General features: G+C 34.4%; 1 protein-coding gene across 1 annotated transcript in view; it reads right to left on the bottom strand.

Annotated features, from left to right (window-relative positions):
* Positions 1–10607: 10607 nt before the first annotated feature.
* The window catches only part of LOC118189668 (mitochondrial carnitine/acylcarnitine carrier protein-like), an 88522-nt gene continuing 81513 nt past the window's right edge, over positions 10608–17616 (bottom strand). Inside the window, exon 9 of the mRNA XM_035360329.2 lies at positions 10608–11007. Within this exon, the coding sequence (XP_035216220.1) occupies positions 10945–11007 (63 nt within the window). The 3' untranslated portion in view covers positions 10608–10944. The remainder of the gene's footprint in view (positions 11008–17616) is intronic.

The raw sequence follows: 17616 nt of genomic DNA, 5'->3' as shown, positions 1-17616 counted from the left end.
AGAGTAAATAAATAAATAAAATGACTATTACACTCATTAACAATTTTAAAATTATATAGTTGATCATTATCAAATTAATTAATAGATATTTAATTTATGTTTATAAATTGTTATTTAATCAATAATTATTATATAATTAATAATTATAATTTAATTGATAATTATTGGATAATTAATTATTATTTATTGAAATAATTAAAGATTGAAGTAATTAACCAATTAAAATTAAATAAAATGTAAAGAGATAAATTAAAATTTAAAATGCGATTTTTAATATAATTCTATTGTTAAAATAAAATTTTCGAGATAAAATTTCTACTGAAATTGTTTTCAGTTACATAAAAGGAGTGCCGCAGCCTTCTTATTCAGGGCACCGGAGCGTTCCGGCTAGAAGTATGATTTATTACAAAAACTAAGAAGCACGGAAGCCGAGATCCAGTGGGTTTCGACCCAATATAAGTTCTGATCGTGGGGGGGGGAGGAAGTTCTTTTATCATCACAAAAATTAAATATACTTAAAGTATAGCTGATGAAAATTCCAGGGCGAAACAGAATGAGGGTATGAGTGGGTGGAAACAAAAAAATGAGAGGAATCTTGGTGAGAGAGAACGTTCTTTTTGACCGCGGCTCTCTGTTGATATAATTATAGCCATCAAGCAGATGTGTGTCAGGGGTAAAATGAGTCCTGAGTCTGACTCCTAAGGACGAATGTAAAGTTGCTGGTTACCCTTCCACCCCGTTAGTGGATACTGTGGGAAAACGATATATAAGACGTGCATGAGCAGTTTATCTCAGTATTTCACTCTTATTGTACTCGCTGTCACTTAACGCACATTTAAGAACACAAATTTTCCTTTCTGTGAGGGTAACTAACTGTAACCATCGATAACAATACACTAGATGCGATGGCATGGCGAGACATTTAGGCGTTCCTAAATAAACTCCTCCAAATTTATTGCTTTTCTTAAAGGGAAAGGTTTCCGCATGTGAGTGAGGGAACTTTATAGTTGAACGTCTCATGTTCTCATGAGTTCGTATTTCTAGGGAAATAGAGTTTTGCAAAGCCTGCTTATTGTTAAACTAAAACGTTAGGAATTCTAATTTTTTTCCCTTTAAATTGTGGTTCAGTTTTATAAAAAGAAGTACCGGAACTCATCTTATTTAGGGCTCCGGTGCGCTCAAGCTAAATTTGTAATTTATCTTAAAAATTGAGAAGCACCGGAGCCGGCCTCCGGTGCTTCTCGCCATTTTCCCCTCCGAGAACTATCGCGAAGTTGAAAACTGCCTTGCTGCAGGAGCGGGATCAGCTGCCACAGGGATTCTTTAACCACTTCATGTCCAGTACGTCGTCACGTTGTGCGACCTGTCTAGCAGTGAGAGGGAGCCATATCTCATATTACACTTATTTCTATTACTTATGTATTATTATTACATTTTATGTAATTGCACGAGTTTTACAAATAACTCCACAGCCGGGATTCGAAGTCGTCATCTCTGAAATGGGAGACTTGCGTTTTAACAACAAAGCAACGTTTTATCTCTTGAATCTTGTTATTTGACACCCTCTTTGGGCATTTCATTTTGCGTAGAGGAAACCTATGGACCTTGTAAGAGATAGACTAACCCAGTGGGCGGAGCGAGCGTCACCCACATGTCCTCAAGAAAGAGTAGGGACGATCTGGTTTACTTTAACACTGAAACCTATGGCGTTTGTATCACATAATTGTTTTTAATTATTAAATGTGATACGTTATATAAGTGATGATGTTATGAAAGTCACAGTTTTTTCAAATAAGATTTAATATAGCTCTTTAAGGCACTTTTTACTGCATTTTGCGCATTCTTTACACGCGTAATTCTTGTATAAACATATTTACTTTGGTAAAACAGTAAAAACTCTAAACACAAAATTTATGAACTTACTTTTGAGTACAAATAAAGTAAAATTAAATAAGAATGATAGTACATGAAGCTTTGAAACAAATAAAGCAAAATTAAAGAAGATCTGATATATTTAAAAAAAAAAAAAATTACGAGAATTTTCAGGCAGTGGTTTTTATAATTATTATAACATTACAAGACGATCATTCATTTGATCATATGATCATTAATTATTAACATCATAAGATGATTACCTATTTTAATAATTTATAAAATTCGGAGCATAAACTTTTCTCAGCGTAATGAATACAAATAAATAAATAAATAAAATCTGAAAGCACACTCAGATTTTATGTTACGCTCAAAGCGACGTTTTTTAACGCTTTGTGTGTTACCTCTATTTATTGAATATCATGGTCTTCGCACGTAAACCACACAAAATTCAATTCAACAGTGGTATCACAAAATACACTCATGTCCAAAATTATGTTTACATGCATAAATTCACAGATTTCTCAGAGACTATGACTTATAATTTAACGAATTTTTGTGGAATCATACATAACATGATGACACATAAATGCAAAAGAAAAAATTGAAGATCACCTCATATGATATAACATTGTAGCATGAAACAATAAAAATGGTAATAAAGTGTGACAAAGAGAGTTAAGAAAAAAAGGAATGATTCAGAAAAAGAATTAAGTCTTACGAATTTAATATGGAATATGATCTCCCCTGACTTGTACACACATATCACAACGTGTTTTAAGGCTGGAAATAACGTTGTTAACCACAGTTTGGGGAATTAATCTCCACTCTTCCAGCAATGCCGTCTTCAGAGCATTTACATCTCTAAGAGGAGGATGTATACGTGCAATTGCTCTTCCAAGGTAGTCCCATAAGTTCTCTATCGGGTTAAGGTCAGGAGAGTTTGGTGGCCAAGACATTCGCTTAATGTCTTCACTTTCAAGGAATTCATCAACGAGGTTTGCTCGATGTGGATGGGTATTATCATTCATAAATAAAAAGTCAGGTCCATATGCACCCCTGAAAAGTCTTACATAAGGATCTAAGACCTCATCTCGATATATCTGGCCTGTCACAGATCCGCTGCTGAACACGTGTAGGGGCGTACGTCCATCGATCATTATTCCACCCCATACCATCACACCTCCACTACCGAAACGGTCACGTTCCACAATGTTCGAGGGATCATTTCGTGTTCCTGACTCCCTCCAGATGTAAACACGTTTAGAATCACCAGTTAAACTAAACCGCGACTCATCAGTAAAGATAACATGGGACCATTGATGTTCAGTCCAGTTTTGATGTTCTTTACACCAATTAAAGCGATCCCTCTTTTTCTGTGAAGACAGTAAAACACATACCCTTGGCTTTCTGGCATAAAGGCCTTTTTCATTAAGCCTTCTGTATATTGTTTGCCGTGATGCAACAGTTCCAGTGGCGGCTGCAAGCTCTGAACTTAACTGGCGAGCAGTAGCCTTTCTGTTACGACGGGCAGTTAATGCCAGATACCGATCTTCAGAAGCAGTTATCATTCATTTCCGACCTTGTCCAGGCCTCCTTACAACACTTCCATCATTTTTCCATAGCTTAGAGACTGTCTGTCTTGAAATATTGAGACATGTGGCTGTTTCCATGATTGACTGCCCTACTTCTAAACGGCCGATAATTCGCTACTTTACAGATTCTTCCAAATGATACTTCGAAGCCATAACAAACCGCTTTGAGTCCCTACACACTGAAATCAAACGCTATGTTGCAGAAATTCACTCAAATATTCAGTTTGCGCAAAGCGCTTGATTCACCCTTGGATGGCGTAACGCCTAGATTTGCATATCACAAACCGTTTGATTACTTTTGATTGGATAATGCTAATTAGGCTTGGTTTTCACACATTCCCTGCAAATACGGATCACATTGATTCGATATTTCATTGAATATCATCATTTTTGGGTATGTAAAGATAATTTTGGACATGAGTGTATTTGAAAGCAGCATATGTTTAGAATTTCCCCGCTGAAGATAAAAATGTTGTTGAGTTTCTTAATTAAAAATTTGTTAAAGTTTTACAAAATATGAAATGGATTAAAACAAATTCGAAATTCGGCTATTCGGGTAGAGGATTACGTTGTTCAGAATTTGATGGCTCTAGAGACCGTCATTTTTTCACAGTGCGACAGACATACATTTATTCATTATTGAATTTTTTTAAACATAATACAAGGCGATAATATTTGGTGGCAACAATTTGCAGTCAAACGGACGTTTATAATGAAACAGCGCAAAATGCCGTTTCGAAAATAATAGCCTTTCTGGGCTACCACCCCTTTGAGCTAATAAATTAAATTCACAGTAAATAAAAAAATCTTATACAAAACTAGAATTAAATTTTAAAAAATAATTACTCTAAAATGTTAGCACAATCAATTATTACAATTTACAGTTTTGATATTAGAATTAAATGTATAAAAATTATTAAGGTGTTAAAAGTGTTTATCATTATGATGTATTGTGAAATATAATTGAAATAAAACTTCTTTATAAAAAATATGCTATAATATTCACCTATAATCTTAAAAAAGCAGCACAACTTAGAATTTTAAGCAAAACCTTTCAAAAATTTATTTTTAGGTATTTTAGTATTTTTGACTTATTTACACCAATAAAAACTATAAGAGAAAATTCTTTGTTTAAAATTTTCTATTAGTTCAGATTCAAAATATTATTTTCTAAAAGAAGTTACAAATTTCCTTACAGCATAGAAAAAACTAAAAAAATAGCCAGGCCTAAAAGCATGCAACAGCTTTATAATTATTTGGAGCGTTAATTATGCTTGATAAATATCCTAAATTTTTAAAAATCAATTTCAGTTTCAAAAATAAAAATATCTAAAAATTCTAATTTGTGAAATGAGGCGGTACAACCAACTTTTTCTTGACAATTATACACACTGCAATAGACACCATTGATTGTAAGTTTCTGCAAGTCGTCCCTACTCCTCCGGACGTGGTCAAGGTGACAGCCGGGAATGCATCAGAAGAGGGACAAAAGCCATTTGGATCTAGGATCGTATCTTCTTCTGGCATCAACTTCTAATAAGCCCCGTTCACATGCAACGCTCCTTCGCACAGCTGCCATTAGCAAGAGGAGAAAAAGGAGACAAGAGTTTCGTCTTTAGAGGATCCGTTCAGAAGACCACCGTCTTCCTTTCCTTTACACCTAAGCCTCTGTGAACAATCACGTCTCCAAATTGGCCGCTTTCAATACTGTTTACACATTTTTAATGTTGTTTACTGTTGTCAATTTTGTAATCTGTACTTTCACAACTGGTACTTGAACTTTCGTAATGGTTCCTGAAAAATATATGCTTTTTAATTATTATTATTATTATTTTATAAGCTGTTATTTAGTTCACACTTGGTGCTTGTCACTGGTTAAAAGATGGCCATGGATTTTTAAACTGCTTCCCGATAAGATATAGAACTCAAACTTTGTACATACATTGCTTGTGGATGTGGTGTCACGCTTTTGATTTTTAGAGGATTAGATTTTTTTCAAATTTAAAGTTGAAACGATTTTTTGCAAATATTAACAAATAAATTGAGAATCTCAGAATATTATAGTTTGCATCATAAGACACAGTGTAGGAAAAAAAATTAAATGAAATTTGTAGCTTATTTTTTTAAAAATATTTTGGGAGTATTTTTGAAAATCGTTCATATTTTTAGATTTTTTGAAGCCTATTAATTTTAAAATTTTATATCTAAAAATATATCGGTTACAAACTTCCGACATTTTCACAGCTTATAAAACAAACTTTTCGCATTTAAAAAAAAATGATAAAGGAAATTAATTGGATGATTCTTTTACTTTTTTAAAAGATATGCAATGAAGCAGAATGGGAAATATTGGTTCTTCTTGGGCATCAATTCGAAACATCGGTTTCAAAGTAAAAATCTCATTATACCACACTATTTATACTATATAAGTTGTTAGTTCAGCGTGAAATCGGAGATATTTCTGAGTTAACTTTCTCTTAAGATGCCTTTTGCATTGCGTTGTCTTTAACGTTCTTATTAGATTATACTTAGTTTTTATACTGATTATACTTAGTGATATTCTAAACACTTGTACGAGTATTTCTGTGAAAATTCCAGAACTCTGAAGTGTTTCTGTTGATAAAATAAATTTAATTAAGCTACAATCGGATTTGAGTGCAATGACAATCATTTACGAAGTATTACCAATCTATTACGAACCCGTACGCACGCAATAATATCATAATTAATTAATGTAGTGAAATTGTTTTGAACGTGTTTTACGAAACAAAAACAGGTAAAGAAAAATTCTGCTTGCATTTTATGATTTTTTTTTTTTTTTTTTTTTTTTTTTTTTTTCTGGCCAGATAAGGTTTTAACCCTTTGAGGGGCGGTATCTAATATAATTTAAATTGCGGTAAAATTTTGCATGAACTATAACTTATGGACCCTAAGAACACAAAATTGAGATTTGAAAAAAATCTAGAGCGAAATCCAAAATTTTGAGAGCAGGTATATATTTTAATATTAAAATTGCCCTATGAAGTCTAGGTGTCTCATTTGACGAGGAAAAGCTTTATCCGAACGCTGTTGAAAAACATAGATTGAGGGTTTGTGATCTGTGAAGATCATGAAAACGCGTCCTTATAGCATATGTCGAAAATATTTGACAGCTTCATAAATTCCTAATAATTCGCGAATCGTAAGTGCTGTATCTGGTTTGTGCTGGTGAGAATTTTTTAGAAAAATATGAAAGTAGTCTCCATAATTCTTGACCTTTCTGTTGTAAAACTGCTTCTATACCTGTTGTTAATGCGTCAACGTAGAGTGATAATGGTTTAGATGCTGAAGGACAATGCAAATTTGTTGCCGAAATTAAATCATTTTTGCATTTTTGGAACGCTTCGCGAGATTCTGTGGTCCAGGTTATAACGCGTTTATAGTTTTTCTGGCTTCCAACCAAAACGGAATTTACAGGTGATGCTTGTATGGTCGCTGCATGAGGCAAGAAACGTCGATAAAAATTAAGCATAGCGAGAAATCTTAAATCCTTCACTGTAAATGGTTCGGGCATATCGCGGAGAGTGCATTTCTGCTTAACACCAAACGCATGTGCCACAAACTAATCTAATACCATTTATATATGCCTTCTAATTCCCCTGTGGTTCCCAGAAGCATCACTTCCTCATTCTACCATTAGTTCAGTGTTTACCGTTCCTAATAGCACCTCTAGTTCAACATGTGCCTGGCCACAAAAACCATTAAATATCAGGTACAAGTAGAAGTGGAAGAGGCACCAGTTCGTCGCCAATTTGTCACCAGGTAACGCCTCTATCTAGACATCTTCAGCCCAGCCACCATAAGGCTGATCTGAAAATCCGCACTGGACTCCCAACCCCATGCAAATTCTGAACAGCTGGACGAGTTGGCACCTCTAATGTACAGCGGACAAATCTGGAATGACCACATCCAGTATGTCATTGGTTCAAGAAAAGATTAAATTATTTAGATTTACTTTATCTTGGTACAATATGACTAGGTACATTAATCAAGTTAATTCCGAACACACTGTGGCTGCCGTGAGTATCCACGCTGTTGAGCGTTCAACCACGCGCAAGTCCACAACTACTGGCTGAGGTGCAACCTCCAGCGTCCAATGGGTATCTCAGGAATAACCAGCTCCAGTATTTATTTGATTCAAGGAAAGGTTAAATTGTAGAATCATTAGATTATATGATGTTGGAGACGTGTAAGATGAAGAATGTCCTCGCCCGAATTCTAATCCCGGTCATTCCGAATAATTGCAGACCTTCCGTCGAGTTTGCTTCCAATTACTCCATGAAAGCAAGTAGAACGGTGGGAGAAAATACTTTGTATACTTCCCCTTTTTAAGGAAACTGAGGATGAAGCCACCCAATCGTCAGATCCTGGTGGTGCCGAAGTATTGTCCCATACCTTTTAGTTCGAGCACCATTGTATTGTTATTAGGCTATTTTGAAGCAGGACACATGAATAATGTGAAATAGCCTTGTCGATACTGGAAGCCTGGACCTCTGGAATACAAGTTGACTATGCTTCCCGTCACATTATGAAGGCATGCGGAAAGTAGGAAGAAAATACCTTATAAAATTACAGTACTAGCCGCTTATTAAAAATCACTTCCATTCCAAATGTCAAACTCGTCTCGTTCTTACAGCCTAACGGCTGACTCCATGGGAATTCCTGTGATTTCTGCCTTATGTAACACGAATATGAGCAAGTTTCCTCTAAAAAACCTTCGTGAAGACATGCCTGAAGGGCCGTTCTCACTGGAGTTTCTCTGAGCTAATGGACACAACTGACATAGTCGACCCATCTCCAAAACCAGTTTTTTCCCATAGGGCAGCACGCTGAAATATCTGAACTGCAGGCATAGTGGAGCTAGTCGACACGTGGAACTGACTCCGTTAGCTCAGATAAACACCAGTGGGAACGGCACTTTAGGTGTATATTCCTAAAGTATTTTGCCTTAACTTAAATAGCTATTATTCAATAATAAAGATTGAATAATAAATAATTTACTCAAGTAAATGGTTTCTGTTTTGCTTTCATCTTTTCAGAAAGATATACAATGGTACCTGTAATGACAACATATGAAGATCCGAACATGTGCTACGCTATTGAATCTCAGTGGCGAAAGCCAAATTTGAAACTCGATGTCTACACAAATTAAACTTTACTTTTGCTTTTATGGGCTTCAGTAATTTGCACACTTGCTTGACTTCAAAGCTCGTAAAAAGTTTTTAGTTGGAGACAGCGACTGCTAAAATCATCGCACACAGCAAAACATAAAAAAATAATAATAAATAAATAAATCCCGATCATCTGAACCAACTTGTACCTGAAAGAAATCAGATAATCAGTATGTTCGGATAAAAGCTTTCATATTTAAAAAAATAACAATTTAAAACTGACAATCTGCAATAGATCCAGATCATTCGAACCAACTTGTACCTGAAAGGAATCGGATAGCAGCTTTCATATTTAAAAAATAACAATTTAAAACTGATAATAATCATTTATCTTCAGACATTACAGATCTATTAAACAAACGAGGATATAAACTGAAATTTGGAATCAAATTTTGAGTTTCTTAAACAGGGGTGAAATGTATATAATGAGCAGCATATCTGATACACTATAGGAAATATGACATATTAAAAGTGGCGTAGCAAGCATAACTGGCACCCGGGACAAAATACTTTTTTGGTGCATTCCCCGAAAAAAAGCACTTACAGTAATATAATGTATAGAATATATTCATCATAAGAAAATAATGCAATTAATAATAAAATGCTGAATCTGCCATAAAATACTCTAAAATATATTAAGAACAGTCACTACCTAACTACACTAACATTGGATTCGGAAATGTATCTGTGTCGGTGGAAAAATCAGACATACGATAATCTAGAATTAGTTAAAAAGGTATTTATTTATTTTACATTATTTATATAATTGTTTTTAAAAAAGTACAATTTTTAAACAATTTAAAATGGATAAAGGCATATCGTTTGTTTCTCTAACCATTCCGAAATCTGTTTATCAATTTCATGCTGCTCTGCGTGGGAGGGGGTGGAGGACGTCGCGGCGCGCAATGAATTGGAAGTTGATCTGTCAGCACTATCCTTATTTTCAGGGCAGATGTTTTTATTTTATTCGGCTTATAATTCATTACTAAATGTAGTATTTCATCTCGATGTACTCTGATATGATTTAAATCTAATTCATTATAAATATCACGAATACACATCAAATAGTTTTCTGGTTGCAATTTTCTAATTTCGACTATGCGTAATGTATGCTGTACGAATGCAAGCATTGAAAGAATGTTTAATAAAGTAAACAAATAAATATTAAACTTTTTTTTTTTTTTTTTTTTTTTTGTAAATTTTGATACCCTTTAGATCATAATTGTTCTTTATTTCATAAATTACGGTTTCATATTTTTAATTTTATAATTTCTGCATGCCATCTTACCAGATTTAAACTGATGATCTATAATCCGGAATCGCCGAAGTCCCGACGAGTCTGGATTAAAGAATTTTCACTGTATACACCGGAAGTACCAATTCAACAGAAAAAAACAATCACCAGAATTCTAAAGTGTCACCCCCCGCCCCCACTCTCATCTGGAAAACAAATTTACTGATTGTATTAACATAAGAATTTCTCCCACCTAAGGCCAATCATGTGGCCTAGCATACAAGCATACATACAACATATACAGTGACTAAACTCTAACCTATTCATTCAATCTATTTTTCCTTCAATAGCAGTCATGCATTACAGCTCAGTCTCCATTTCTATGTCTCTAGAATAAAAAGTACTGTATTAACAACAAATACACAACCGTATTCATGGGCCATAAAAAATGTTATGGGGAACTAAAGGCTAAAATTATTTTTTAAGTTTCTGTAACATGTTTTGCCAATAAATAAGCAGGAATAATAAACAACATTTAAAACACACTGAATGTATTTGTAATAAAAATAAGAGAAAAAATATTTTCTATGAAATTATGTACTTAATCCATCAAAAGACACTGGTCTTCAATAATTTGGCAGAGAATATTACTTGTTTTCCCAAATTTTTAGTGAGAAAATGAATAAATAAAAGCCATAACCAAAACAAACTTTTTATTTATAAATATAAAATATTTTTTTATTTATGCAAACAACAGTTTCAGTGTAATTATAAACAACTCTGTAAAAGACAACAGTTGTACTTGTTCAAAAAGCTTTTCAACTTGAGTTGTAATTATATAAAACTTTGAAAAATTAAAACAAGTATTTCATTTGAAAAGCACTTGTATTTTAAATTTCCTATTTAATATATATGAGAAAATGCTCCTTATTCAGGCATGCACAAGGCACTAGAAAATACCTAATGAAATACATGATTAATCTAAAATACTAATTTATTGGAAGATTTGTTCTTCTAAATAATAAATTTATTATCAAAGAGTTGGAGCCATCCAATTTAGGAATTTCATAGCAACTTCATAGCCCATGAAACAAGCCTATAAAAGAACGATGCATAAGTAATATATCAAAGAAACACTAAAAAATACAGGGTGATTCCTTAAAAAAAAGTTAAATAAAATCACAGTTTGAAAATTTTTAGATTAGAGAATTTATCATCAAAGTTTGAAAATTTTAATTTCCAAATTTTAAATTTAATTTTTTTCTAATTTAAAACACATAAAGGCCAACTAACCAGATTTTTTAGTTAACCCTCTGAGCAACATAACAGCTATTATCTGCTCATGAGAAATTTGGGAAACTTAGATCACAGAAACGTTTGGCCTGACTTGAATTGTCAGTTTGGCAACACCTTCGTACTTATTTCTTAATTATTGTTCATTGAACGGGAGTCGGTTTGTTCCCCTAGAAATGTCAACTAATTTCCGATCAATATCAATGATTAATTACATTTATTTCTTGCTTTTAATTTATTCCTTTTAAAATTGTTATTCATGATTTAATTCCAGTCCCCGTTAAACATTTTTAACAATTTACATTCAAGTTACTTAACTACATCTTTCGAAATAGAACTGACTAAGTATGGATTCACTCTTTTCAGATCATTCTATTTTAATTAATCTTAGGAGATAATATAATCAATTTTATTTAGTAAATAAATTATATATATATATACATATATATAATTTTATTTAGTAAATAAATTATATATATATACATATATATATATAAGTTTTTTAAACTATTTTGCCCTCTTTAGATTCCAAAATATTTTAAACATCATCTTAATGATTGGAAGTTTTCTAAAAAAACAGAGTACAGTAAACAAATATAATTTCTAGCTGATAAATACCATATATATACAGCTCATTTTGAATGAATAAAAAAATGCAACTTTTGTTTTACAGTTTCTCTCTAAAAATCTAACTGAAATACCTCAGAAGTTAGCACTGAAGAATTTCAAGTCAATAAATTCATTCCTTAATAATATCGAAAATTTTTTACATAGAGGATCAAGATTATAAGGATTACAGCAGAGCATATGAGAACTACCTTCTTTCCTGGACATATGCCTTCATAGGCAACTTTTTAAGGGAAACTGTCCCATATTCACATTACACATGAGAAAACCCATAAAAACTCCCATGCAGCCACATTGTTTCCTGGAATTAAAACTCTGACTGAATTACCAGTGCTCAGCGATTTTACTGCTTAATTGCTTCTGGTTCATCATGTAAAGATATAAAATTTCTTACAATTAATTTACAGCAGCAAAATTAGCATTTTTAAAGTTGTCTTTTTACTTTATGAGTCTCACAAAAGCAGTTAGACTTTCTATTCATAAAATCTTACTTATCTAGCACTGAAAATGTTTTTCAAATTTCTACCTTATTTTATACTGGAAGACCATGTTAAGGATCAATATCTAAGGCAGAGATGGGCAAATGTTAAAAAAGCAAAGAAAATAAAAATGTTCACAAAACTGAGTGAAAAGTTAAATTTGTTAACATCGTGCTTATTTATGGCAAAAATATCCAAGCCTTCTCGGAACTATTCACTCGGCCTTCTCGGAACCATTCACTCGGCCTTCTCGGAACCTTCCCCTCTGATGAGTAAGTGATTTCTTACTCACCCTTGCAATGTCCACTCTACCGCCCTCTCTCGTCTTAATCTTAGTGACACGTCCACTTCCTCCCACTCGCCATTGTTAGTTTAAGCCTGATAGTGTTTGCGAACCGTCAGAGTTAATTTCTTATCTTTTATTGTGTTCAGTGCTTGTGCTTTTTGGTTTTGTGTTTTTCGTTACCAATTTAAAATGTCAGGAAAACAAAAGTAGTTTGTTTTGACAATTGCGCAAAAACTAGAATTAATTTCAAAAGTATCAAACGGCGCTACAAGGCAGCAGATGGAATTGGATTACGGAATTGCTGAAACAACAGTGCGTGACATTCTAAAGCATAAAGACAAACTGGTGAACTTTGCATCAATGTCGGACAGTGCTTCCGCAATAAAAATGCGAAAAACTATGAAGGGTTCTACCTTTGTAGACACGGCAATGACAGAGTGGTTAGCTCAAGTTCGAAAAGAGGGTACTCCTGTAAGTGGGCCTATCAGTGCGGCGAAGGCAAAAACCTTTTTTGTGTTGTTAGGCCTGAAAGAAAATTTTGATGTGTCTTCTGGCTGGTTGACTTGTTTTAAGCAGCGACATGGAATTCAAGAAATTGAACTTAATGGGGAGAAACTTATTGGTGACCAACAAGCAGCCAACGATTTCCACCATGAATTTGAAGAATTTGTTTTAAAAGAAGAGCTATCTTTTGAACAAATTTACAATGCCGACGAATCGGGACTTTTGTGAAAATGTCTTCCCACTCGCACTTTAGCATTTGAAAGTGAAAGTAAAGCGGCGGGTCATACAAGCAGCAAGGAAAGGATCACTATCGTGTTTTGCAGTAACACTACCGGTGGACATAAACTTATACTTGTTGTCACTGGAAAGTAAAAAAAAAAAAAAGAGAGAGAGATCTTTCAAAGGCACAAGGATAGAAAATTTGCCCGTTGATTACTTTAACCAAAAAAAAAAGGATGGATGAACCGAAACATTTTTCAAGAATGGTCCGAAAAATTCTTTGTTCTTCAAGTACGTAAACATCTTAAATAAAAAAACCTGCCTGAAAAAGCTGTGCTTTTGATCGACAACACACCTTCTCACCCAGCAACTTGTTGCTTGTTTTTGCAAAGTTTCTCCCCCCAAACATTACTGAGCTAATCCAACCCATGGACCAAGGAGTCAATGCAACAATGAAAAGAACATACCGAACCAAGCGGCTAATGACCAAAATTGAAGAAGGTTATGATCTGAAAGAGTTTTGGAAACACTACACAATCTTGGACAGCATCTACGATATTGCATCTGCATGGGACTCGGTAAAACCGTCAACCCTCATAAAATCATGGAGATAACTCATGCCTAATGCCAACAACAAACCCTTAAAGCCAACAACAAACCCTTTGAGTTGTGAAGAAGAGAATGAAGATGTAGACACACCCACGGCAACTCTTGCCGATATGGTGAAAACAGTTCCGGGAGGTGAGAACGCCAATGCCGAAAACATTAACGAGTGGTTGGAGTGTGATGTCAACGAACCTGGCTTCGAATACTTGACAGATGACGAAATTGTGAAGAAAGCAAGAGGAGTGGCCGAGAATGAAGGAAAGCGAAGTGAAGGCGAAGAAGAGCCCACTGTGCAGATGCAGAAGACTCACGAAGCGGCTTTGCAACAAGTCGACGGACTGCTGAGCTATTTGGAAGAACAAGACGACGCAGAGTTGGCTGAGAAACTTATGCTACATAAAATGCAATCTCGGATCAAGAGAAAATGCTTCCAAAGCAAGAAGGAATGACTGATTTCTTCAAAAAGGTGTAGTTTTACAGTTATGTTTCGTAATTACATAATACATTACAGTATTAAAACAGTACATATGTATTAATTTTTCTGTGTATCCTTGACACCTTTCATAAGTACAAAGCACTTTTCTGTTTTCATTAACAAAATGCATTTTAGGTTAGTTTTGAGTGATATACTAAAATATTAAGCGTTACTTAAACATTTCCTGCTGTTTATTTTACGTTTTATTGTACATAAAACGATTTTTCAAAGTTGGAATGTTTTCTCTTTTGCTGTACCCGTTTTTAGCTTTTTTCGGATTATCCGCGATTTTTGTTATCCGCGGCGGCCGCACTATCCAATTCCGCAGATAATCGGGAGCGTACTGTACAAGTATTACAATTTAAATATGTTAATAAAATGAATGAAATTGCGATTTCCGTTTTAAAAGTTCCTTATGTTGAGGTTCAAAGTGAAATGTACTGATTCTAAGGAACAAGGCTAAATACTCATCTGTCAGTCTACTTCTGAAATAATTCTTTCTTAGGTTCATAGTTGAAAACACTTGGTCACATATATAAGATGAAGCAAACATAACACTGATTTTCTGAGAGATATTAAATTTGGGAAACTTACTTTTGATAATGATTTGTAAAACTCTAACTTCGGCATATTTAGAAACATATGCTTGAAATGACTGTTAGACTGCAACTCAATTAATTCAAGCTGCAAATCTGACCTCACTGCTTCACAATTTATGTTGAAAGGTATGGTAAAAATATCCAGTTCTGTTTGAATGGCACTGAAGTCTTGAAATCTGCATTTGAACTTAAAATGCAGTTTTTCAAGTCATCTTCATAATTCTTAAGATTCTCTTTATTTACTTAGGGTATTGAATTTAACCTTGGGAAATGAGACAAGTCGTTCTTAGCTAGCTGACCAGCAAACAGATTAAGTTTTAGTTTAGAAGCTTTGAGATGGGCCCAGATATCGTCGATAAATTGATTGTTGCTTTGAATCTTGACATTCAAGTTGCTCATATGACAAAAAAGATCTGTGAGAAAAATGAAAAGTCTGAAAGCCATTCTGGATCTTCTAACATTTCGCAGAACACTGCTTCTCATGGAAGAACGACACAATGTTGTCTTTCAGCTGCCAAACTCACTTGAAAACACATCCTTCATTAAGTCACATTATTTTCATGTAATACAGTACATCAAAGTACCCAGATTGCACGGACTGAAGAAAATCTCGAAATTGCCTGTGAGTAAGCCCACAAGATCAAATAGTATTTACAAGCTTTTCAATATACTGGTGGGAAGAATTGAAGGAACAAATATAAAAAAAACACACTTCATATTCACTTCACATCAAACCCACTTCATGCCCAATGAAAGGCAGTTGGTTGGTACCTCAAGGTGAATATTATCACACAGCCCAATGAGATTCATTCACAGCACACAGCAATGGGCAAAATTATGCTCCCATTCTTTCAGCATGCATGAAAAAGTGTGAAGGGATGTCATCAAATTTTAATTTCAAGAACTCTATGAACAGCTCAAAAAATTTTTTGCATGTGGAAAGTGGAACATATCATTGAGAAGGTACATGATGGATTGTAAGAAATGGCATGCAGTTGGGAGAATGGAAAGAGGATAAACCCTGACAAGTATCTGTAAAGACCTAAAAGCAACCAAAAGCATGATGTCAGGAATATGGAAATGGCTTAAAGACACTGTTGGATGTATTCAGATAACCAGGCCAAGATTTAAAGCATGCCATAATATACTTTCAGAACCACTATTTGGCAAGGATTGCTAAAAGAAATAGATAACTTTAAGTCATCTTAGAAAGCAAAGAAGCTTGCTGCAGTTGCAGATACTAAACTATTCAAATACAGCATGAGTGACAGGCTGCATAAAAGATGGCCGTATGAAATTGCCCATGTGTGCCACAGTAATGAGCTGTAAAATGTGTCCAACTACAGTGTGTTGGAGATCACAAAAATTGGAATACTATAAACTAGAATTGTGTTCCTTTCACTAATGGGTCTTGTTTTTGTTTTAGAGAGTGACTCCAGATGTGTTATAATCTCCAGAGACAAAAACACAGAAAATAAAGCCTGAAATCTGTGAAAGATATCAATATTAAATGTGATGGAATTGTAGTATGGGAGGGTAACAATCTGAATGCTTGTACTGACGTATATATTTTTACCAGTACAACTATGAATGCTGAAATATGTGATGAAGTTCTTGATCCTCATTTCAATTTGTTTAGGGATGCAATTGGTATTAACTCCTCCCTATAGATGACAATTCTTATCGCCATTGCACTGCACTAATGACCAATCATCTTCAGGGCAAAAGAATCCAGAGGATGAAGTAGCTGACACATTTTGAAGAATTAAATCTCAGAACGTGTGTGGGACACATTAGGATGCCATTTGCAGCACTGCAGCTCCAAACTAGCACTCTCAAAGAATTTCAAAGTGCTGTTCATCATGAATAGGTTTGGTTTATTAGATTATGGCAAAGCACTCGAGGGCTATCTGCCTTAAGGAAGGGATGCCTTTGTGGAGGACTTTTTAAGGGAAACTGGCTTTAAGGGAAGCTTTACACATGGGGAAAACCATGAAAACACCCATGCAGCCAGCCCATTCATGGGATTCAAACCTTTGACTGAACTACCAGTATTCAGCGACATTACCGCTCGGCCACTGGTGGGCTTTCATCATGAATAGGACATGCACTGGACACACTAATATACAGCATGGAAAATTACTGTAATATTTGCATTTAGTCAGGGGATCTATACACCTTACTGATTTTGGTACTTATGTATTAGCCAATCAAACTGTGAAATTGTCACTACGCAACAACATTTAGTGCCAAGCATAGATAAGCATGACATCATAGCACATTCATAACATAGTGCTCTTCTCTGATGTAATCCTCATTGATTCTCAATAAGTCACTTTTGATCTTCATGAACAAGGATATAAATTAACTGTTATTGCTGTATTTATTTCTTCTATTTTGAAAAACATGAGTCCAAGAGCCGTAGAATCACATTTGGGATAATGCTTTGGATCACTTACAAATGGTCAAGAGAATTAGAGTGAGTGGGGTTTTTGGCACAAAACCAAAGATGATTATGACGCGCCAAACACAAGGTGAGATGATCAAAATTTATGAAATTAAAATACAATAAATAAAAACAAGTGGACAAATGTACCAAATCCAGAGGATGCAGTCA

This window comes from Stegodyphus dumicola, chromosome 4, assembly GCF_044657685.1.
Source record: "Stegodyphus dumicola isolate Sdum_Otavi_A_Nest chromosome 4, ASM4465768v1".
NCBI classification, from domain to species: Eukaryota; Metazoa; Arthropoda; class Arachnida; order Araneae; family Eresidae; genus Stegodyphus; species Stegodyphus dumicola.
This window is presented reverse-complemented; position numbering and strand designations above follow the sequence as displayed.